This window comes from Felis catus, chromosome C2, assembly GCF_018350175.1.
Source record: "Felis catus isolate Fca126 chromosome C2, F.catus_Fca126_mat1.0, whole genome shotgun sequence".
NCBI lineage: Eukaryota > Metazoa > Chordata > Mammalia > Carnivora > Felidae > Felis > Felis catus.
The window spans coordinates 46,590,645-46,615,416 of NC_058376.1; the positions used below are offsets into that span (position 1 = coordinate 46,590,645).

The 24,772-nt window shown below is 41.0% G+C and overlaps 1 protein-coding gene and 1 long non-coding RNA gene across 4 annotated transcripts in view; one reads left to right on the top strand and one right to left on the bottom strand.

The window, feature by feature from the left end:
• Positions 1-4,259: 4,259 nt before the first annotated feature.
• LOC109503413 (uncharacterized protein KIAA1522-like) overlaps positions 4,260-24,772 on the bottom strand; it is a 43,954-nt gene continuing 23,441 nt past the window's right edge. Inside the window, 3 exon segments of the mRNA XM_045037317.1 lie at positions 4,260-4,549; positions 13,466-13,611; positions 13,695-13,877. Coding sequence (XP_044893252.1) covers positions 13,849-13,877 — 29 coding nt within the window. The 3' untranslated portion in view covers positions 4,260-4,549; positions 13,466-13,611; positions 13,695-13,848.
• Positions 14,265-21,497, top strand: LOC123379928. 3 transcript variants are annotated; one of them, XR_006584995.1, is made up of 3 exons: positions 14,265-15,496; positions 16,226-16,343; positions 21,274-21,497. It is a non-coding gene; the product is annotated as an uncharacterized LOC123379928 (long non-coding RNA). The 3 variants fall into 3 exon arrangements; XR_006584997.1 differs by lacking the exon at positions 14,265-15,496 and adding an exon at positions 15,513-15,621; XR_006584996.1 differs by lacking the exon at positions 14,265-15,496 and adding an exon at positions 15,639-16,039.

Consider the following 24,772-nt stretch of genomic DNA (forward strand, 5'->3'; position numbering starts at 1 on the left):
AAAGAAGAGCTGGTATAGGGGCACCTGGGTGGCTCAGTCTGTTGGGCATCTGACTTCTGCTCAATCTTCCTTCTCACAGCTTGTGAGTCCGAGCCCCTCATCGGGCTCTGTGCTGATGGCTCAGAGCCTGGAGCCTGCTTCGGATTCTGTGTCTCCTCTCTCTGCCCCTCCCCCACTCATGCTCTGTCTCTGTCTCTGTCTCTCTCTCTCAAAAATAAATAAATGTTAAAAAAACTTAAAAAGAAGAGGTGGCATATATGTGTATGTATATATGTATACATATACATTGGACTATTATTCACTCATAAAAAAGAATGAAATCTTGCCATTTGCAACAACGTGGATGGATCTAGAAAGTATAATTCTAAGTGAAATAGGTCAGTCAGAGGGGCACCTGGGTGGCTCAGCCAGTTAAGCATCCAACCCTGGCTCAGGTCATGATCTCACAGTTTGTGAGTTCGAGCCCCATGTCGGGTTCTATGCTGACAGCTTGGAGCCTGGAGCCTGCTTCAGATTCTGTGTCTCCCCCTCTCTCTGCTCTTCCCATGCTCATGCTGTCTCTCCCTGTTTCTCAATAATAAATAAACATTAGTGCTCGCTTCGGCAGCACATATAATAAATAAACATTAAAAAAAATAGTTCAGAGACAAATACTGTAAGATTTCATTCATGTGGAATTTAAGAAACAAAACAAAGAAGAGACCAACCCAAAAACAGACTCTGAACTATAGAGAACAAACTGGTGGTTACCAGAGCGGAGATGGAAGGGGGGGGGGGGTGCGTAAAATAGGTGAAGGAGATTAAGAATACACTTATCATGATGAACACTGAGTAATGTATACAATTGTTGAATCACTATATTGTACGCCTGTACCTAATATGGGACTGTATGTTAACTACACATGAATTAAAATTAAAAAAAAAAATAAAATGGGAAACCTAAGAGGTAAGCAAGAGCCAAAGCCAACATTTGCCTGAGGGCATCTCAAGTTCCCTGGTGGCTCTGAGTTTCTGATTTCATGACCACCCAATCCTGGTGACAGAAGATAAGGCTCAGAGACCACCAAAGATGAGAGTCTAGTAGGACTACCCCTTCCATACCTGGAACCTTGGTAAGCAAAAAATGCCCCCCAAAGATGTCCTCATCTTAATTCCCTGAACCTGTATGTTGTTACATGGCAATGGGGGACTAAGATTGCAGATGGAATGAGAGTTGCCAATCAGCCAAGTGTAAATTAAGTGGATTATTTTGGAATATCCAGTGGATATAATGTAATCACAATGGCCTTTTAAATGTGGAATAAGGAAGATGGTCAGAGTCACAGAAAGATTTGAAGATTCTATGGTGTTAACTTTGAAGATGGAGGAAAAGACCAGAAGCCAAGGAATATATGCAGCCTCTAAATGCTGGAAAAGGCAAGAAAGTGGATTCTCCCTTTCAGCCTCTAGAAGCAATGCCACCCTGCTGACACTTTGATTTTAGCCCAGCAAAACTCATTTTAGACCTCTCACATCCAGAACTAATAAGACAATACATCTGTGCTGTCTTTAGCCACAAAGTCCATGACAATTTGTCACAACGGCAATAGAACAGTAATACAGACCCCCAAAGGGATAATATACTTCCAGAACATTTTCAGTACAGGATTGTTAGGGAAGGCTATGGCTATAGAGATAATATAATAATTTCTATAATAAATGTTAAATGAATGTTAAAATGAAACACACAAGCACACTCAACCCACTCAGGAGTTCAACAGAAGCTCTTGCTTATTGAATTGGATTTAATGAAATAAAAGGATTTCTGCCCCTGCAAAGGCAGGGCAAGGTTCATTAACAATTACACTTACTGGCAAAGGAAGAGCTGAGTCACTATGAGCCTGAAACACGAAAATGATTTAAGTCTGCATGAATTCTGCAGAATTCAAATACCATAAATAGAAATAAATGCCCTTGTCTGCAATCGGTTCCTTCCTTGTCTTTCATATGGTTTTATCTTTTGCCCCAAATGGATTTTTGTAAGTGAAGTAAATAATTCAAACTTCATGATATTCAAAACATGAATCATGAGGGTTATTTGGGAAACATTTTACATGTAGGAAATGTAACAGACCCTTAGGTTCACAGAGTAAGAACCCACTAATCCTTCTGTCTCTTGTTCTAAAGTGTTACTGCTTCCTTGTGTGAGGGGTATTCTCATCTTCTTTTAACTCAATGGGCATTTAATATTACAGCAGTGATCTTATAATTTTATATTTTCCTTTCAGAGCTTATGTCTTGTGTTTGAGAACAGTTTTGCTAACGAAAATATTTTGTGGTGGTGATGTAGTGACCTCAGAACATTTGAGGCAAAGACAAATTAGTTGGCCAAATGGTAACCAGGTTTAAAAGGACTGAATGTTGGGGAGAAAGGAGTTGAAGATAAGGGTGTAATCAGGAGAACATAACATTGGTTTTACCCAGTGATATGAAACCGCAAATTGTATTCCCTTCTAATGCCTGTACCCTTAACCTCTTCCCCTTGCTATGTACTCAGGAACTAGTACTGAGCACTGGCAGCCTTATATCCTCCCCACAGCTACTCAGGGTAGAATCTGTATATCTATATTTTCCATACGGACATCCCATCAAAACTCAGCTGTTATGCTTTTCTCATTCCTCTGCTTCCACTTTTAGCTATTCTTATTAGGTAGTAGCCCATAAAGTAATACATATGTGATATTACATGTAAATGATTCTGGTATTGTTCTTTCTCCCTAGAAGCCAACAATGACTCAGACTGCTCTGTTTCTTTCCTCCAATACCCATCTATCCCCCCAGGGAGTGTCTCCTCCATCACTGCCAAGTCAGTTCCTGGAATTGGTTTTGAGAGGTGGCAATGAAGGGAGAACCTGAGAGGTGAGAGGAGAAAGGAGAGAGGTTAAGTTAATCCTCAAAATGAAGAGATAAGAGAATTTTGGAAATGTAGGAGGAAGGAAAGGTGCTGGTGTAGTGTAGGTATAAGATAATCAGGGACAAGGGGGAAAAGGTAAGAAAGATGCTGGTGGTGGGAATGTGTTAAAGAAGCAACTTCAATGCATTTATAAAAGCACAACATTTAGATTGTAATCCTGTTTTTATAACTAATAGATATTTGGTCTGGGCTCGTATGAGTAAGACGTTATACACGGACTGGACCATAGGGATCAGAGGTTAAAAGGGTTGGACATGAGCTCATTCTGGTTTGCCCAGGATTTCTCCAATTTTAGCACTAAAATGTTCACATCCTGGAAACTTCTTCACTCTTTGTCAAACTGGGATATTTGGTTACTCTAAGTCATTAGTGACCAATAATGGCTTCACATGTTCTGTTTCCTGAGAGAATAGTAAACTGGTTTTTCCCGAGAGTAGTTGCTGAAGATGAAGAGACAACTATGATGACACTTACCAAGAAAAGGGTAAGGAAGAAGGAAAAAAGGGAGGGGAAAAAGAAAGCTGAAAGGAAGTGTGTGTGTGCATGTGTGTGTAAGAGAGTGTGTGTATGTGTGAGAATGTGTGTGTGAGAGAGAATGTGAGAGAAAGAGAATGTGGGTGAGAGATTGTGTGTTAAAGAGAATGTGTGTGTGTGTGTGTGTGTGTGTGAGAGAGAGAATGTGTTGTGTGTGTGAGAGAAAGATAATGTAGGTGAGAGACAATGTGTTAAAGAGAATGTGTGTGTGTGTGTGTGTGTGTGTGTGTGTAGAGAGAGAATGTGTGTGTATGAGAGAATGTGCATGTGAGAGAGAAAATGTGTGTGAGAGAGGTAGTGTGTGAGAGAGCTGGTGTATGTGAAAGAGGTGTGTGTATGAGTGTGCGTGTGAGAGAAAATGTGTGTGTGTGTGTGTGTGTGTGTGTGTGTGTGTGTGCATGCGTGTGTGTTTATAAGGGAGGACCTGAAGCAATCTTGACCTAATGCAGTAGTTTGCAGCCAGGGGTGATTCTATCCTCCAGGGTTTATCTGGCAATGTCTGGAGATGGTTTTGGTTGCATCATTGACATCTACTATGAGTAGTGGATGGAATCTAGTGAGTAGATGGCGAACATGCCGCTAAACAACCTGCAATGAATTGGACAACCCTCCACAACAAAGAATTCTCCAGCCTCACATGTCAATAGTGATCATAAAAACATAGAGGAGGAGGGTTGGGGGTGCAGCCTTCCTGTCTGGTTTTCCAGTGTCTAAAATGGTAGTGCTAGTATATAAATAGAGTGCTACAAGAATGTGAGCAAAAAGCAGGAAACAGGTGTCAATGTCTTTTATTCAGATGCTCAGGTTTAGGATAAAATGCTTGACTGTGAAAATAACAATGCTTTTCTCCAAGGTTTTCTGATGTTAGGAAAAGGGGGAGTATCCCACTTTGCTCAGAATCTATAAAACGTAATGTCAAATGGAATTAAATCGGTAATTAGGAGAGGTGAAGTTGATCTTATGAGTGTTAGAACCAGCTCATTCATTCCCTCAACAAGCGTAATATTCTTTCACACCAGGATTCTTGAAGAAACTGGAGACCCAAAGATGAATATGATACAACTAGGAGACAAAAAATATATATAATTATTTAAGATGAGCATCATGCCATGGGAACACAAGAAAAGGGGCTTCTGCTGGAAGAAAATACCTCAGAAGAGGTAAAATTTCACCTGGGCCTTGAAAAATAAGTAGTAAATAGGAGTAAATAATCCACCAGAGAAGGCAAGAAAAGGACAGTCCAGACCAAGGCAACGGCAAGTGCAAATCATGGGGCTTTAAAGAGTTATGTAGTAGGTCTTTGAACACTCACCTTTGCAGCAAGTAGACTTGTGGAAAAAAGAAAGAAGAGACTGGCTATCTGAAGTTAAGGAAAAGACTACAATGATATCTACAACCCATTCTCTCAAGTCAAACAGCATATACATTGTCCCCAAACCCATGATTATTCTCTCCTCTCAGGATCAGCCCACATGTCCCTCCCTCTTTGTTCAAAACCTCTTCTTCAAGGTCCCTCTGTACACCCCTCAGGCCAAAGAGATGCTTTTGTCCCTGCACTATGCACAGTTTATACCATTTAATACTCATTTACCCCTTTGTTGTAGTGACTGCATTTCCTTAGTATAAATCTTATAATTGCCCATCTATGTCATGAACTTGTAAACATTTTTTTTATTTTTAAGTTTATTTATTTTGAGAGAGACAGAGAGCATATGAGCAGGGGGGGGGGGGCAGAGAGAGAGGGAGAGAGAGAATCCCAAGCAGGCTCTGCGCTGTCAGCGTAGGGCCCTAAGCAGGGCTCGAACTCACGTACCATGAGATCATGACCTGAGAGAGTCGGATATTCAACCAGCTGAGCCACCCAGGTGTCCCAACATCGCGAACTTTTTAAAGAGATGGACCAAATCCATATGGCTTGGTTCCCCCAAGGATTAGATTACCACAGTCCTTGGCAATCATATATACAGAATAAATGTTGGTGAAATAATATTATTAAAATAAAATACTATTGGATGTGAACAAACTGAAAAGGAAACTTAAGTATGAAACATTTAATTTAGTGCTCTGCTAAAGGTTATTTTTCAGGGGAGAAAGAAAGCATTCTTCTAAACTTATGATTAGTAAATATTATGTATTTCATACATGGCACATCTTGGTCACTCAATAAATATTTTTCTAATAAATAAAACATCAAATAAGATGTTCAAAATTGAGTTGATGTTACTGGTTAAATTTCTTCTAATGGGTCATATTGCTTTTTACATCAGCATTCTATCCCTGTGCTTCGGCTTTCAATGCATAAAAGAAATAATCAATTGCCCTGATACACTCTCACATGCCCCCAAAAGTATGACTATGTTTGTACAGAGCTCCATTCTTTTGAGATAGGCAGATGGAGTTCACACTGGCTGACACAGTACCGCATTCAATGGAAGCTTTGTAGTGGGCAGAGGTGGGTGGGGTGTGAGAGTCAGTCCTCTTTGAGAAAAACGAGCCAATATATTGGACTTAACTTGGGCTTTTTGGTCCTGGCTAAGCCTTCAATAGGTTTAACCAGAATTATCAATAGACAAGAATTTTAGAATCATGAAAACTTCAAGCTAGAAGGAAGCTCACAATACCATTTTGTCTAATCCCCTGACTCCTGGACATAATGTTGCATCATTCTTGTTTTATTTATTTACATATTTATTTACTGATGAAGCACTTAGAGTTCAAATTACTTTCCCAAAGTCACTTGCAAAAAATGAGCTTTACTAGCAGTCCCTGGGTGGCTCAGTAGGTTAAGGATCTGACTCTTGATCTCGGCTCACGTTGTGGTTTTAGGGTCATGAGTTCAGGCCCTGAGTTGGGCCCTGCATTGGACTCTGTGCTGGTCGTGAAGCCTATTTAAGAAAAAAAACAAAAAAATGAAAGTGAGCTTTACTAAAGAATATGAAAATTTCCCAACTAGCCACTCTATTTGAAGTTAAGACTGATACATTATTTACACTTTTAATACTTACCATATTAGAAAACTGAGAAAAATTTAAATATTTGCATTTATTTATTTACTCATTTAAAACAACAAAAATAAGCCCGCTGCATGTTATCATAATGTAAAACTACGAAAAATAATTATCCTTTCCAAAACAAACAAAAGGCCATGATATGAGCAACATTGTTTTATATATTTGCAAATCTCTTTAATATTTAGCTTAACAGGCAGCTAGATTCTCATCTTTCCATGCATTCAATCTGTTGCTGTATATTGTTTTGGTTGAAATAAATGAAGAAACTCCAGCCTCATACAGATGAGTAATTGAGAATGAAAGAGGCATTTTAATATCCTTTTCAGATAATTGAGGATATTATTCTCTACTACTACACCAAAACTTGATATTGTCAAACTCTGAGAGGAGAGTTCACTTTTCTTTTTCTTTTTTAATTTTTTTTTCAACATTTATTTATTTTTGGGACAGAGAGAGACAGAGCATGAACGGGGGAGGGGCAGAGAGAGAGGGAGACACAGAATCGGAAACAGGCTCCAGGCTCTGAGCCATCAGCCCAGAGCCTGACGCGGGGCTCAGACTCACGGGCCGCGAGATCGTGACCTGGCTGAAGTCGGACGCTTAACCGACTGCGCCACCCAGGCGCCCGAGAGTTCACTTTTCTAAGCGTCAGGGCTGTTGTGAGAATTACATCAGATGATGTTTTAAAGAGCTTAGGACAGGGGCGCCTGGGTGGCGCAGTCGGTTAAGTGGCCAACTTCAGCTCAGGTCATGATCTCGTGGGTCCGTGAGTTCGAGCCCCGCGTTGGGCTTTGTGCTCCAGCTCAGAGCCTGGAGCCTGTTTCAGATTCTGTGTCTCCCTCTCTCTGACCCTCCCCTGTTCATGCTCTGTCTCTCCCTGTCTAACAAATAAATAAAACGTTAAAAAAAAAAAAATTAAAAAAAAAAAAGAGCTTAGGACATATGTCTGCTACATATGTATGTGTGTCTGGTTGTGTATATATATATCATATGGCTTATAAGGTAGAACTTAAATAATTAAATCATTCCCACAAAGGAATTTCTATCATCTCATATATATTTGGAGCTAACTGGAACTTATAAAGGGAGGTGCATAAAGGGAGGTGCATAACCTTATAAAGGTTTCTTGTGCATCTACAAATAACATACACACACACACATACAAACATATATACATATATACATGTATGTATATATGTATATATGTTTACACACACACATACATATAAGGGGTTACTGAAATACAAGATGGGGACAAAAAGACCCCAAAATATGCATTACAACACATATGGATTCAATTGATCATTTTAGGTTCCATATTGTACTTATTCTTTATTTTTCTTTCCTGGTCCAGAATTCTTGTTCAGACTTGCTTGTTCTTTTACGAGTTATTTTATATACATATAAAAGAACCAAACTGCAAAATACAGGGAATGCTCTCTTTTCAGAACCAGCCCTTAAGCACTGGTTAAATGCCAAAACTTAAATGTTCTTAGCATTAATATGGAAGTGCATATATATATATGTGCATATAGTGTATATATATATATGCACTTATACATATTTATAAATAAATATATATGTAAAATTTATATATCTATAAAGAGACACACAGACATCCCAGTTATAAAAGGTGGTCTCTTTGCTTTGAACTGAGATACGTCGGTTAAAACACTTTGGTTGTTAAAGTTTACCTGCTTTCACAATACAAAGATTATCTGGGCCTCCAGTGGGTAGGATGATCAGATAACTGGTCACAGGCCAAAACTGGATGGCTAGGGAATGACTGTTTATTGTAGCTACTGGCTCAGAGAACAGTGCCTGGCGTGTAACTATAAGAGCAAAGGCATCTTGTTCCAGGAGCCAGCTAGTACGGAGCACGGCAGGAATTTGGAGTCAGGCCTGGCTGACCCCAAAGCCATGACCCTTTTACTCTTACTCCTCACTGTCTCTGGAAAGCGGGAGGCAGTGTGTGAGTGGTGCCTTCTTACATGTCATCCTGCCCCCATTCTTGATCTCACAAATTATAGGATCTGAAACCTATTCATTCCCCTTCACACTACAATAATGAGCACTGAATTTGCTGCTTGACCACAACTACAGAAGGGAGGTAGGGCTAAAAAGAAATCCTCCTCCAAAAGGAATTTCCATCATCTCCTATACATTTGGAACTAACTGGAGCTTAGAAAGGCAGGTGTCTTCTGGTACATCTACAAATAACCTTGACCCTGGTAAACAATTTTCTGAAAGTGATTCTTCTGGTGTCCATCCCACAGTGAGTGGTTTTGTTTGGTCAAGTGTTGGTTTCTGGGTAGTTAGTTTAGGATGGGATGAAAGGTTTTATAGTTAAGGGGGTTGGGGGTGGACACCACTGCCTTCCTCTCTCCTCAGGCCCATGAGACCAGTGGGAAGGGGTGAGCTTGCTGGTTGCTGGCAGCACTTTTCAGTCTGTATGGACTGTAGAAGGGGCTTTGAGTCAATCCATGATTCCCCAGTCCTGACCTCCCCTCTGCCAAACTCTCCCCAACTAACTCATTAACTTTCCCAGGGGTTTTCCCTTTTTTTTTTTTTTTTCCCATTTGATTTACCCAAGGGCTAGGCTTGCTCTTAGGGTGGGAAAGACTTTAAACAATTTGCATTTGAAAAGAGGAAGTGGAAAGAAGAAAAGAAAAACCAGGAGAGGCAAAGCCAGCTGTTTCCTACAAAGCCTTGACAGCTGCACAGCTGTTCACTGTCCTTTTGCCCCGGTGGAAACTGGTTTCCACCCTAGCCCTCTCTGCTGCTTTTGTGTCTCCCTGTCCTATCCAGATAGCTGTAACCTTGTCCCATCATTTCTCTTAGAAGGTTAAGATTCTGAGCTGCATTATGTGAGCTCTGGGACAAGTGGGTCAGTTCTTCACTGTTACCTCCGCGGCTATCGTTTTCCTACAATAACAATAACCATCTATGGCACTGTACAAATACTACCTCCTTATTCCATCCTCACAGTTACCCAGTGAGGAAGAGTGTATTATTACCTTCACGTTACAGATGAAGGAAGTGGCACTTAGCCATGTGTCCAAGTCATCTGACTCTAAGTCCTGTTCACTAGACCGAGGATTCCAAAATGTCTTCCTGTCAGTTGCATGCTTGTTAAGAACAGATGTCCAGGCAGCCAACTCAGAGATCTTGACTGAGCAAATGTGGAGTGGGGCCCCAATCTATTTTTAAGACACGTCTGTGGTGAAGGCTGGATTTAAATCTTCCTGGTGCTGCTCTACATCTTTATAGATGCTGCTTGGCACAGCCCAGGCGCATTTCTTAGCTCTGATTAATCACTCCTTCCTCTGGGTTCTCAGAGCACCCTGTTCTCACTGCTAGTACAACAGGAAACAAACACACTGTGTTAAAATTAGCTGGTGCTGTGTCCGTCTCGCTGACGAGTTGGGAAGTTACTTGATTTCTAGGATCCTGTTTCTCTTTCACTTCCTCTTCCTGGATTGCTCTATCCATTGATCTTTACACAGCTTGGTTCTCCTTACTATTTGGGCCTCCACTTAAAAGTTCCCTCCTCAGAGAAACCTTTTCTGAGGACCTGCCGAATTAATTAAGAAGTCCATCACTCATTCACTGTCATGTCACCCGATTTCATGATGTAGCAAAAAGTACAGGGCTTCCCACAGTAGGTGCTCAATTAGAACCCAATTACCCAAAGGCAGATTAAGCACATTCTTAGGGCACCAGAAAAACAGAGGTACCAAACATTTTTTAAACAGGTTGGCATATAGTTTTTCATTTTTTTTAACTTTTATTTATTTTGAGAGACAGAGTGAGAGTGGGGGGAGGGGCAGAGACAGAGGGAGACACAGAATCCGAAGCAGGCTCCAGGCTCTGCGTTGTCAGCACAGAGCCCAACATGGGGCTTGAACTCATGAACTGTGAGATCGTGACTTGGGCTAAAGTCAGACACTTAACCGACTGAGCCACCCGGGTGTCCCCCCCACCTTTAAAAAAATTTTTTTTTTAACCATGGAAGGCATGTGAAAATAAAATTAGGATCTTGATGGCCTCCCTTCCACTTACATTATGACCAAGTATTATTTTTATATAGAGTTATATATTGATAATGGGCTTCAAAACATTTGGGGGCTTTGAGTCTCTAAAGCTTTTAATCTGGAATCTATGTTAATATGTCTATTAACATCTTTGCTTTCTAAAAACATTTTGAAAACCAATTGGGCAGGTATTATTACCTAGTTCCATCTTGAAGTGGTAAAAAAAAAATAAATAAATAAAAGCACAATAAAGAGGAGACGGAGTCAGATTTCACAGGCTAAGGGCTAAGCAAGACTTCTCCCCCCACCCCCATTGCACACACCAATCACAGGTCCAGCTTGGTCATCTGTGCTTCTGACCTACTGGCTATAGACTGCATGTTCCAATGACCCCCTTTTTGGGTTCCGTTAATTAGCTAGAGCAGCTCATGGAACTCAGAGAAACATTTTACTTAGTAGATTACGAGCTTGTTCCAAAGGATATAATTCAGGAACAGACAGACAGAAGAGATATGATGAGGGAGCATGAAGCAAACTGGGAGCAAAGTGCAGGCAGGCTAACAGCAACCCCCCCACCCCGCTCAAGCTGGGACATGTATAATAATCCTTGGACACTCCAGGTTACCAAGAACAGGAAAGGACAAAAAAAACAAATGGTTAAACTGATAAGAGTCTCCACCAGTTTACCAGAAAAAGGCAATCCCATCATGGCCAAAAATCCAGGAACTCCCTACAGTCTTAATGTTAATGCTTTACTAGAGGGAACAACCTTAGCTTGACATTAGCTAGGCCTCCAGTAAGTCTTTAGCTTGTGAAAGTCTCTTTGGAAACTCCCTCTCGCCCAACTCCGTAAAACGGTCACTCCCACACTTACAGTGCAGCTCTTCCTGCCCACGGTTCCTGTCCCCATGCTTTAATAAAATCACCTTTTTGCACCAAAGACGTCTCCAAGAATTCATCCTTGACCGTGGGCTCCAGAACCCACAAACTCCCCATCACCCCAAAACTTCATCAAATGCATAGACCAGAGTATGGGAGAAGAGTGTGGAGCTTCCAAGTCCAAATATACTCCCCTTCCAAATCTCCTTCACCAACCTGGAAGGTCTCTCACAACCCCATCCTTTGGGGATTTATGGAGGCTTCCTCACATAGGCACGATTGATTAAATCATTGGCCATTGGTGACTGAACTCAATTTCCAGTCCCTCCCCACTCCTCAGAGGTCTGAAAATTCCAACCCTCTAATCACGTGGTTGGTTCCCCTGGCAACCAGCCCCCTCCTCAGGTTCAGTCCTAAAGCTACCTCATTAATATAACAAAAGACACCTTTGTCACTCTCAACACTTAGGAAATTCCAAGGGTTTTAGGACCTCAGTTCCAGAAATGGGACTTAGACCCAATATATACAAGTATTCCCACTTTTTGAAAGTTTGAGTTAGGGCACTTCAGTTTTGCGAAAGAGCTATGTACCTGAGTAGCTGTTTTTGCCAACAGAACACAATCTGAAGAGGACTTTCACTTTCATAAAAGTGAAAATAGCGTATAGTGTTTGTTTTGCATGGAGCCATTACAGAGGCAGCATATGCTGAACAGTGAGAGGGGCACCTCCTGTTCCTTCCCCAGGAACCACATTCAGCATCTCAGCATGAAGCCACCACAGCTCTGAACAGTGTCTGTGAACATCTGTGCTTTCTCGAAATTTATTTTGTGCACCTGCTAACATGATATGTCCTAAGGTATCTGAAAAGCCTAAGAGAGGTTACTTTTGGGGTTTGGGGACAGTCAAAAAATTTTTCCATATAAATTTCGGCTTATAAAAGCTTTCATAGGAGAGTTCTTCCTTCAGATAGTGGGGGAAACCTGCATTTCTTATAAATTACAATACTAACACCAGTCAGCAAGGGCCCAAATGCCAAGGTATCCACAATATAGAAAATAAGAAAATATGAGTTATGTACTTTAGTCCTATAAACCCTATAAAGGTGACTGAAACATAGCTGCAGACTTGTGGAAACCACTGCCTTCTAACTGGAAGAGGGTCTGTTAGAAGTGGAAACACTTGGTCTTTTCATGGACTCAGACATTATAATTAAAGTTTGACTCGACTGACATTCTTCCCTAGACTTGGGGACGACACATCACCTTTTCCCGCTCTGTCCAGTTTTTAAAGAAAGGTTTCTTACAAATGTGTTGTCCTTTATTGATATTCTCAATAAACGTTGGCAAGGATGTGGCTTGGAATGAAACTACTTCTTTTTCAGATATAAAGACAGACATAGGTCCTGTAAAATCTACAGAGAGAAGCAGTGTGAGGAGAGAAAAGCATGTCACTGTGATCTCTGAGGAGCTGTCCCTCTCCAGAACCTAAAGTGGGCCAGAAAACTGTTTCAACTCATCCTGATTCAAAAGGAGGATGAGATGCAGGGGGGCAGAAGAGAAAAGGAAGTGAGGAGCCTAAGAAGACCGTAAGGGTATTAAGGGGATGTGTTCCAAAAAGGACGCTTAGCAGAAATCAGAGACGGCTCTCTCTTCCACACAAGGGAAGAACATTTATTAAATAATTTTGTGCTGCAGCCTCTATTAATTGCTTGCTAACATATTTTCCCACCTATCTCTTGATTCAGTTTTTGTAAAAGCAGATGAATCGATTTATCAATATACAGTGAGTTTAGTTCAGTGCTTATAAGTTTTGGTATCGCAGAATTACAGCTATTTTAGTATTCAGAAAGTTAATCTTTTGCCTATGCAGGAATTCCGGAAAGGAGTTAGTTAATGCACGCAACCTATTCGATTACTAGACACCCTCTAGTGTTAACTGTAATTGGCTGGGTAGGTACGTAGCATGTTAATGAAATGGGTTGATCCAAAAGATAAAGTTGAGGATATGCAGAGAATAAAAATGAACCCAAAAATGTGTCTAATGGAATCTCCTACCTGAAAAGCAGGTCAGAAATCTTCATTCAAAATCCATTCTCAAAGCCAGTATTGTGATAACACCAATAAAGAGGCTGTAGTTACTTTCTGCTGGGAGCCTGGGTGGTCAAGGTTCTGTGCTGCTAGTTGCATAGGCAGGGTGCTTTCTGAGCAGTAAGAAGGAAAAATGTGACTGGCTTTAACACTGAGTATATTTTAATATATTACATGGATATAATAAATGACATACTATATGATGACTCCAGGGTAGATAATTTAGTAGCTCATCCAGCTCATCAGGGATCCAGGCCCTTTCTGTCTTCTTGCTCCGCCTGCCTCAGATGTTAGCCTTGACCTCAGATGTGTTCTCTACCACTTCGAGATGGATGCCCCATCTCCAGGCATCACCTCTTCACACAAAGATGTCTCACACCTGGAACAGGGAAAGAGAGCACTTACTTCCCTCCTGTATCTTTTGAAGAGATGAAGCCTTTTCCAAAGGCCTTTCTCTCCTATCTCATTGGCAAGAATTGGGTCCCACATGCTCATTGCTGATCTAAATAATGACAAAGGCCATGGTTACCATGCTTGGCGCAGACCAATCCTGCTTTACACCCTTGTGGCTGGGCAGAAGCCCAGCCTCCCTTAAAGTTTATGGCCCACTGGTTCCTGAAAATACTTGGGTTTAAATTGACAAGGGGAAAGAAGAAAATGGATGTACAACAGACCACCCCATAAAGAAGGCAGTATATTTGGAGACAGAGAAGGGATTGTAGCATCCTCAAAAAAAAAAAAAAAAAAAAAAGGAACTCCTTATTATTCACAAGTTCTTTCAAATACTGACATCAATGTTTTTGCCATTTCCACTTGGGCTTGGATATTTTTTCTGGATAGAAGTAAAATAAGTCTAATCTCTTTTGTTGTGCCAACTGCCCAAGGATGGTATTGAAATACAGTTCTCATGTAACTCCTAAGCCTTTTCCTCCCCCAGCTAAATTCCTCCAGTCTCCTCAGCCATTCCTCATGGTTTCTAAATCCTTCACTATGTCTTCTTACTGCACATCCCTCATTTCTCCCCCAAAAGAAACTGAACTTTTAAGATCTAGCTTTGGAAAGCCCTTATATACTCCGTGATCTCTATTTTCTGTTCCCTCACTCTCCACCTCAAAGCTAACATTTATGGAACCCTATATGCCAGCCAGTGGGCCAAAGGGGTTACCTAGAATCTCACCAAATCATCGTCGGAACCCTATGGGACCGTTCTAATTCTATCTTAATTTCATAAGTGACAAAATTGAGGCACAGAGAAATTAAGTAATTTGCTTACATCACACAGTGTATAAATGGTGAGGCCAAGATTCAAAATCAGATGATCAGACTTTGGAGTCTTGTCTCATAAGCACCACACTCTACAGACTTATCTGCTCTTATCTGTATCCCCAGAACGCTCCTTGTCCAGTGCCTGACACATAGTAAACACAAATACTTGGTGAGTGAATGAGTGATTCGTGGCTCTTCTCTTGTATATAACACCATCTATTAATTTCTTCCTGAAAATACAATTCCCCACATTGAAAACACTACAAGTGTTTTTGACCAGAAAAACTAAATGGTGTATGTGGAAAGTCAAATAATGCCTGCCAAAAGATATATACATCCTAATCCCATAAATCTGTGAAAGTGCTACTTTAAATGGCAAAAGAAATTTTACAGACATGATTAAGTTAAGGGTCTTCACATGGGGAGATTATCCAGGTGGGTCCAATGCCACAAGTCCCTAGAAGAGGGAGGCAGAAGGGTCAGAGTCAGAACAGGAGATGGGTTGAGAGAAGCAGGGGTCACAGTCAAAGACATGTGAGGATCCTACCCTGCAAGCCTTGAAAATGGTGGAAGAGCTGTAAGCCAAGGAGCGTGAGTGGCCTCTAGAAGCTGGAAAAGGCAGGGAAACAAATTGTGCCCGCCCCTCCTCTGGAAGGCCCCAGCCTTGCTCATGTTGATTTCAGACTTGTGATTTCCAGCTGTAAATATTTATCCCTCCTCCATCTCAAGAAGGTAACTAAGTTTTGGTGTTTGGTTGGCTCAGTGACTTTTCTGTTACAGGGTAAGAAACAAGTTAACAGATCTCTAGAATATCTCTGCTGGTGCTGCTTTTGTTTTCAAAAGACTGACAGGCAGAGGTGTGGAATCCAATGTTGTCTTTTGTTCCAGTGGGGTGAAGGGTGGTCAGGCAGGCTGCTCTACGGAAAAGAAGCCTAAAACAAGTTTGGGAGATTTGCTCAAGACTGAGAAGTAAAAAAGCGAGCTGTGGGTCCTTAGGATATTATTCCAAGAGAGCGTCTCCAGGTGATGGGGGTGATAGGGTGACTCAGGGAATGCAGATCTGGAGTAAGTGAAATAAACACTATGCAAGAGGGAAACACAAAGGAAATCAAGATGAATTACTAAAATATAACTCCAGGAAAGCAAACATTTTTGCCTGTTTCCCCACTGGCAAACTACTCCTAGCACCTGCAACAGTTCCTGGCAGATAGCAAGCAGTGTGCATTTAATGACTGAATGTGGAGTGTGCTAATGACATGAAGGATGGAAGTTCAGGTGAGATGGAGAGAAAGAAGGACAGATCAAAGATAATTCTAAGGTTTTAAACGTGGAAAGGTGGGAGAAAAGCATTATCAGTAATAAAAATGAGTAAGTGAAAAGAAGAAGCTGGTCAGGGTAGAAGACTTAAAATTTGGCTTTGGATTTGTTGACTCTGCTTTTTGTGCAATTCTTTGCATACAGCAGGTGCTGATAAATACATGTGGAACTGAATGCTCAGGGAGCAGCAGGACGTACAAAGACTGAGAATTAAGAAAGTAGAGCTCGCAAGAGAAGACTCCTAAGTCCCTCTATGGAAATGGTGAGTGAATCCTTGAGAGATCTCAGATACAGAATAAGCGTGGGGGGGGGGGGGGGGCGCTGAACAGCAAAGGATATGCACATTTTCTGAAATCATGTACAAATGAACTTATTACTCACCTCAGTTAAAGAAAACTTAGGGAGGCGCCTGGGTGGCTCAGTCGGTTGAGCGTCCGACTTCGCCTCAGGTCACGATCTCGCGGTTCGTGAGTTCGAGCCCCGCGTCGTCGGGCTCTGGGCTGATGGCTCAGAGCCTGGAGCCTGCTTCCAATTCTGTGTCTCCCTCTCTCTCTACCCCTCCCCCGTTCATGCTCTGTCTCTCTCTCTCCCAAAAATAAATAAACGTTAAAAAAAATTAAAAAAAAAAAAAGAAAACTTAGGGACAACTTCCAGGTATTTAGTATTGGAGTTTTATTGTTTTCGAGCGTACGGATTAACATTTTGTATGACAGATTCTCAGTGGCAGGACTCTTAACTCTAAAGGGCCCAGGAAAATTCAACTGTATTCAGCTTTTTAATCTATAGCCAGTAAAAAAAAGTTTTATCAATTATACAAAATTTTGTGGATCCAGAGTCTAGGACTTAGTTGACTTGGTTAAAATACATTTATTTATCACTGATAAGGACGGAGACATACAGTTAAGTCCTGCCTATTCCCATCTCTCTCTTTAAGCAAAAACAAAATTGTTTCTCTTTAGTCCCTTAGGCAGAGCTTCAGAACCCCTCAATTTTGTGCGATAATACTAAATGATGATAGAGATTAAAGTTATTTGTGTTTGTTATTTGTTATTTGTTTTTTGTATTTACCACTTTTGAAGCACTGAAGAGAGCTGCTCAGATGGTCAGGATATCACCATGTGGTTAATATACTTGTAATAGTTAACAGTCATGTGCAGGATTTGGAAAGACTGCTTCCAATATGGCACCTGAGTGCAAAAAAGTAAATTTGGAAGCTTACCAGAAGATTCAGTAAAAACGAAAATTGTAAACATTGTAAAATGAAAACTGATTCCTAGTCTAACCCATTAGGGAACAGTGGTCAGTTTCAATCCTTCATTTTACTTCTACTTCAGATGTTCATGGCGGTTCCTATCTCTACAGCTCTTTATTATTGATATCGGTTCTCTTGTATTCATAATGTCCTATAGTGTAATAAACGGTTCTGATGTGGAATAGAAATGAAGAATTGAAGTGTTGCATTTGCATGCTCCTGGGGAGCTGCTGCACATGTTTCCCTTGTGATGACCCTGATGCCATTATGGTTAGTGCTTCTGCTAACGTAATTACATTAAAATGGGATCTATCCCAAAGTGAGCTCAGGTGTGAAAGTGAGCAGACTCAGCCAGGAAGAATGATGACTGGGGTCCTGAAGAAGTATTTCCATAATCTACAGTCTGCACATCCCTGGAGAAGACATTCTGGTTTGGGGGAACAGAAACTGGAACAATGGGAACTGGAAATGTTGGCCATACCATTGCAGCCACCATCTTGATACCCGCATACAAAAAGCCAACTAAGGTTTCCCAGGATTCCCATTCAATTGACCAGGTTCTAAGTGTTTTTGTGAAACGTCATACTCGCATAACCGTCATTAATTCTCTCACATCCTTCATCTCTTGACTAGAAAGGCACTATGTCATGGGTATGAAAAGAGAGCCTTGGAGTTTAACCTGCATGCAAATTCTCGGTGTGACACGTACAAGTTCCGGCCCTTGGGCCAATTAGGTAATTTCACTGAGTCTTCAATTCATCATCTGGAAAATGGGGATAATGATATTCAGCTCACAGGGCTGCTGTGTGTGGTAAACAATATAACCTATAAAATCACCTAGCATCTGGCAGGAGTACAATTAATACGAGCTCACATTTGAGTATATCGAGTGGCCTCCACCTTGCCTTCTTTTCCGCCATTTCACACTTGGTGCCTCTCTATCTCCAGGTGTAATGACAGGAAGTTGGGAGAGGTTCCTAGGTGGTTCCATAGGCAGTGGTTCCTAGTGGACTCTCCAGAAGCAACTTTGTATCCCAACAGTATCTCTCTGCTTGACAAGTCACTGTCTTATAATATCCTTTGGTGATGCATCCCCTGTAAGTCTGGGAGTAGATGAATTTCTTTAACGCTGAGGTTAAGAATAACAGAAACCAAAATAACTGTCACTATCAAGATTTTGATGAAAATGGCACACAATCACCCCTGTATATCAAAGCTTTTGTCATTACTTCTCAGAAAAACCACTGCGCCCCGCCCCAGGCTCCCCAAGAAGTAAAGCTCAATTTGTTATGTCTCTAAGAGACTGCATGCAAAAATTCCTAAATTGTAAAATGTTTTGAAAATTCTCGCTTGTTTCAGTTAAAAATAAATAGTGAAAATCAAACATTCCGAACTGTATAATTTAGAAAGAAAAGTCCTCCATGAATGTACCCTCTAGATGCAGCTGACATTCACAGCTTGTGTGTATTCCTCCAGATACTGTGTGTACTAACATCCGCTGTATTATAACTATCATTATTTCTATTAAAATATTAAACAACATCAGAATCCTACCGGGCAATCTGCTTTGTAATATGATGTTTAAATTTAATGGTTTCGTGGACATTATTCCAAGTCATTAGATAGAAGACTAGTTCATTCTTTTAGTGACAACATAAAATTCTATGGTATACGTGTACCCTACAATTCCAGTCCCTTACTAAAGGCTATTTGAGTCATTCCAGTGTCTCCATTTATAAGCAATATCTAATAGGCAATTCTTTTTTTTTTTTTAATTTTTTTAACGTTTTATTTATTTTTGAGATAGAGACAGAGCATGAACAGGGGAGGGGCAGAGAGAGAGGGAGACAGAGAATCGGAAGCAGGCTCCAGGCTCTGAGCCATCAGCCCGGAGCCCGACGCGGGGCTCGAACTCACGGACCGTGAGATTGTGACCTGAGCTGAAGTCGGACGCTTAACCCACTGAGCCACCCAGGCGCCCCTAATAGGCAATTCTTATACACAACTTTATATAACTGTGCAAGGATATCTGTAACAAAAGTTTCTCTTGGTGGGATTTCTGTATTAGAGTATATAAATGTTTAAAATTACAAGTGTTTATGCTAAAATATCCTCCAAAAAGGGGTCACCGATTTGTACTCCCACCAATAGCACAGGAAAGTGCCTGTATCTCCACCCTGTTTTAATACTCATAATTTTTCCCAATAAGTGCAAATTATACCTAAGTTTAAATTCAAACAGTGACGTCAAGACTCCCCAAAATTTACTAGAATGTAAGCTGCATAGGAACAAGAATTCGTATGTTTCCTTTACTGCTCTACACCTGCTTAGCTTAGTGCCTGGTGCATAGGAGACACATTTTGTTTAATGAATATATGTTTTATTTTTCCCTTCAGAGTGCTGCTTGTCCTTGTAGTTGCCTATTTTTCTGTTAAATTCTTGGGTTTTTTTTCCCCATGAGTTCTTGGTAAAATAAGAAAATTAACCATTCTCTATGTGTTGCAAATATTTTTACTCAGGTTGTGTTTTTATTTCTCAATATATCTTGCCACTCAGAAGTTCTACATTTTAATGAAATCACACATATGAACCTTTTTTTTTTCATGCTTCCGATATGCCTAGTTTTTTTTTTTTTTCCCCACTGCAAAATAAAAACACGATTCCATAGGTTTTCATCTTGTCCCTTCAATGTGGCTCTGAGGGTTTTATTTTATTTTGTTTTCACCTGATGCTTCTATTTAGTCTCTACTGATTGGGGAAAAATGTATTGCATAGAATATAGAGTGTACACAGGCAGGGAATCACCAAGGTAGAGAGTTCCAATTTGTGCCTAAACACTGATGCATTTTTATTTCAGGATTTTAATCTCTCTTCCCACACACATGCTAACTTTGTTAGCATCTTTAAAAAAAAATTACAAATGTTATTTATGTACATTGTAAAAAGTTCAAATTATCAGAAATATTTAGAATCAAAAGCAAAAACCTTCCTTTACTTTCTCTCTCTGCCTCTATAATTCCATTCTCTAGATGAAATCTCTGTCAACACTCCCTACGGATTCACAAATACGTACACACATATGAGTGGTTCTTTTTCTGCTTGATATTAATAAATAACCGCATCTATGATATGCTACACATATATTCAGTATATGTTTTTGTAATGCCCCGATTTCGAATCTGAGAGACCACCAAGGAACCGATACCGATGCAAAGGCACGAGGGTTTATTTGCAAGCTCGAGCTTGGGCCCAAGTATACCCGACACAGCGGAGCAGGGATTTGGACCCCTAGGTTAAGAGGCATAGCAGTTTTATAGGGGCCAGTGGCCAATGAGATTGTAACACACACAGAAAGTTGCATAGTCATGTCAGTCCACACGCAGGTGGCCAATTGAATTACAATTTACCCTATAGTAACTGTTTGAACTAGCCTATCACTCTGGTCAGAATTGGCGCGCAAGTTTGGCGGGCAAAAGGCGGGGTTTACATTTTTTGGCGGTTAGGGGTTCCACCTTCCTAAATGAGCCGGTTTCCAGTAAGGGTGTGCTCAGCGGCTTGACTAGGGTGGGGGAGTGTCTTAAGCAATAAGTAGGTCATGTGGGGGTTATACATGAGACGGTGGGTATAGCACAAAATGGAGTTAGTCTTGCTCTGCTTGTCCAGGGGTACGGGATTTTTGTTAAATTCCTTGGGTCCCACAGTTTTCTGAATGTAGAACTTCTAAAGCCAACGTACTGTAGCCATTATCCCTTTAGCAAACTGAATCCGTATATACATTTATAATAGCTTTGCAATGGCTGCCTTCATTATTAGGAGATACCACAGTCTAATTAGTCACTCTATTCTTGGGCACTGTTTTCCTGTTTTTAAACATTATAAACAATGCTGCCGTGACCATCCCTAGTCATATTTTTGTATTTGTATGTGATCATTTCTACAGATGGAGTCTTAAAGACATGGAATTGCTGCTTTGAAGGTGATATACACTCATAGCAGATTGAAGTTTGGGAAATGTAGAGAAGACTCTGTGCCATTCACAGCGCACTGTGATGACTCCAGCTGGCACTCTGTTTCAGGAGTGCTATCGAAACTAGTTGTTGTTGTTGTTCATTTGTTTGTTTCAAGTGTGAATTTCAGAACATGAAAATAGAAAATACAAAACTATTTGTAGTTTCATGTATGCTTTGCCCAGCTTTTCCCCTTTTCAGGATCCATCCAGTAAAAACATTCTCATGAAGCGAAATAGCAGTAGGTTCCGCTCTGTAAACCAGCTGAGAGACAAAGGGGTTAGCTAAAGATGTTAATTAGTAGGCTGAGTGCCCCCAAGGAAAGTTACCTATAATACTTTGACAGAATTATCAGTCATGCGACTGGAGTAGAAGTTAGGAGAGCATCTCCACAGACAGGTGGGGAGGATGGGACATCTCCCTCCTGTCTTGGGAGCAGGGCCCAGCAGCTAGGACAGTGGCCCAGGCTTCTAACACTTCTAACATATAATTAAGAGCTCTGAGCAAGCTGCTTGGAGATGCAGTAGTTTTGCCGACTGAGCCCACCCACCTGCAGGAGGCGCCTTACCAGGGTTTGTTCCGGGTGCTACTCAGTAACCAGAATGGCTGCCTCTTCTGGACCAGGATAAGTAGGAGTCAACTAAGAGATCAGTGTCTTTCCCCACCCTTTCCTCTTTCCTGCTCCTCTTTCCGACTTTGCTTGGCTTGAGGCCAAACTGTCTTCTAAGGAAGACAGTTATGGAACTTTAATTAGGGTTTTGAAATTCAAAACCATAACAACCTTGTAAATTTGATAGCAATCACCAAATTGCCTTCTAAAGAGGAAGTTCTACTTCATCCTTCTTTGAATAGTTTCCTTGACACCTTGATGAAACTCATTAAGCTCATTAACCTTAGTTGTTGCCAATTTGATTTCTCCTTATTGTCTACATTTTCATAAACATTGTTATAAAAAGACACTAAAATCTTTGCACCTGTTTATGGACTACTTGTATTTCTTCTATGAAATACAAATTTCTATGAAATTTGTATTATGCTTGCTTATGACCATCATCTTAATTTTGGCTTCCACCAGATATTTTATATGTTCGTGTGTTTAGAACATGATGAACCCTAGTTCCACTCTCCCACCTCCCCTCATTCTCCAGTTTGTGGAAGGAGAGTAAATGCAGTTCCTGAGATTGGGCTACTCAGAACTCTGAAACCTTGCAGGGACTAGCAGAGTAAGGAGACACTGCTGTTTATGAAGTTGCAAATAAGCTTTCTGATAGACCCGCATTCCTTTTCCAAGCACTCACTATACGGGGGAAATCAACACAATGGTTATTTACATAAACAAACATAGGGCTGAGATCCTGCTCTGAAATGGGGATGTTGCAGAAGTTATGGCACTGCTTAGGAGAACTAAACTGCCTTTTGCTGAAGTAACAGTTTTCCCACGCTGTAGGCAGTCGGCTCTAAGTTAGGATTTAGACTGCCTACTCCCTGTGGCTTACTCATTTTGAGATGCACATGTTCTTTAAATAACTGTTTACAGTAGATAAAACCCCAAGACAGCCAGGAGAGGCTGGCAGGATCTTCATTTAGAGTGGGAGGAGGCACAATTGTATGTAAAAAAAAAAAAAAAAAAAAGTTTAGTTTGGTCAAAATCGGTCTTGAGCCAGATTACTGTTTAGAACTGGACAACCTAAGTCGTGAGAAATGTTAGAAAAAAGAATTTTTATTATCAATGTATAAGGCAATATTGTTTAAAAAAATGGCCTCTTGTCACTTGAGGCGACTGTTCTGCTGAGGTGACTGTTCTGCTGAGGGCACAGCATTTTGAGTAGGTCTCCCCTATATGAAGTAGACAGTCCTACACCAATCATGCTCAAAAAGCCTGTTCTTGGGACAGGACATGAGGAACATGAGGATTTGGAAGACAGGACTTATACTGGGATTGAGGAAGATGTCCTAGTGTCTTTAACCTTACTCTCTACACTGTACTGAATGGCACCCCAGGGTAGTGTGGGGAACCTGGCTTGAACTTGTCCCTAGGGTCACAGAGGCCATATCCTATGAAACAATGTGATTTTAATTCAGAGACTGCGTCATCCATAAAAACCTAGCAAATGGCCAGCCTTGTATGTGCACTGCCTAAAAATTCTGATTTTGGTGGCCATTCATTTGAATCACAGCTCCAATGTAGGCACTATGACACTGGGCACATTGCTTAACCTCCCAACTCTGTTTCTTCATTTCTAAGATGAGATTATTCTGGCTTACAGGATGGATGGGAGGAACATAGATGATACGTAGGCAGTAACTGACTCATAGTGGGCAGTGACTGGTAGTTAATATTCTTGTTTCCTGACCTGATGGTTTTTGCGCCAAGCAACGTGCCAAGAATTCTTTAGATCATCATCTATTTGAATCCTAACAAGCCCTGAAGATAGGTTGTATTATACCACTTTTACAGGAGACAAAAAGGAAGCACACTGACGTGAAGCCACTTGCTTAAGGTAACAAGGCATGACAGTGGAAGAGGTGGAATTTGAACTAGGTTAGGGTGACCTCTGCCTTCTTGGCCACTACTACAAAGCAGCACAAAGGCCAACTAGGAATAGCAGATGGCCTCTCCCCTGAACACATGACTTTGCAGATCCCCAAATCCTAAAAGGGGCAGAGTGGGTGAAGCATAACACTAGTGTAATTCTGAAGATCATGAGCAAGAGAAGGGTAGTATGGAACTCAGGAGAAACTAGAAGAGCAAAGCAACCTCAAGGAAAACTGACCTACATGGGCAAATTCCCTAAACATCATTCACTACTCTGGTGTCTCAGGAGCGACCTTTAAAATTACACAATTTGTGTGGCCCTCTTCCAAGGCAATCCACAGACAGGGAAAGAGCTAGGAATGTTCTGAACACACTCCCGTTTTTTGGATTGGTAAATCTGGGAAAATAACAAGTGCTGCCTCCTAGGGCTGTTGTTAAACTTAACACAAATACCAGAAGGTCCATCACAGAGGAAAGGCTTTGTTTCAGTGCGGTGACACATTGCCACTTTGAATTATACCCAAGTCTGTGGCTCTTCTCTCTGGGGTCATTTGACGGCACGTGATTACGATGCTTAGTATGCAAAGGCTGGAGCTATTAACTGAATGTTGCTAGACAATGAATTATTTCACAAACACTGAAATATAAAATGTATTCAGAGCCATCCAAGTATGAGGACACTATTAACAATGCTTTTCTCGAGAGCGCTACTTTAACAAGAAAATGCACATCCCACCTTCGTTCTTCCCCCTAAAGTAACATCTCCAAAAGATAAAAAGCACCAACACATTTGTCCTTGAAAGGCAGAGCCCGGGAATTCTGGAGATCTGAACACCCCTCCCTTTCTGCTAGGGACCAAGCCGCCTGCCTCGCCTGGTGTCACAGAAGTCCCCGGT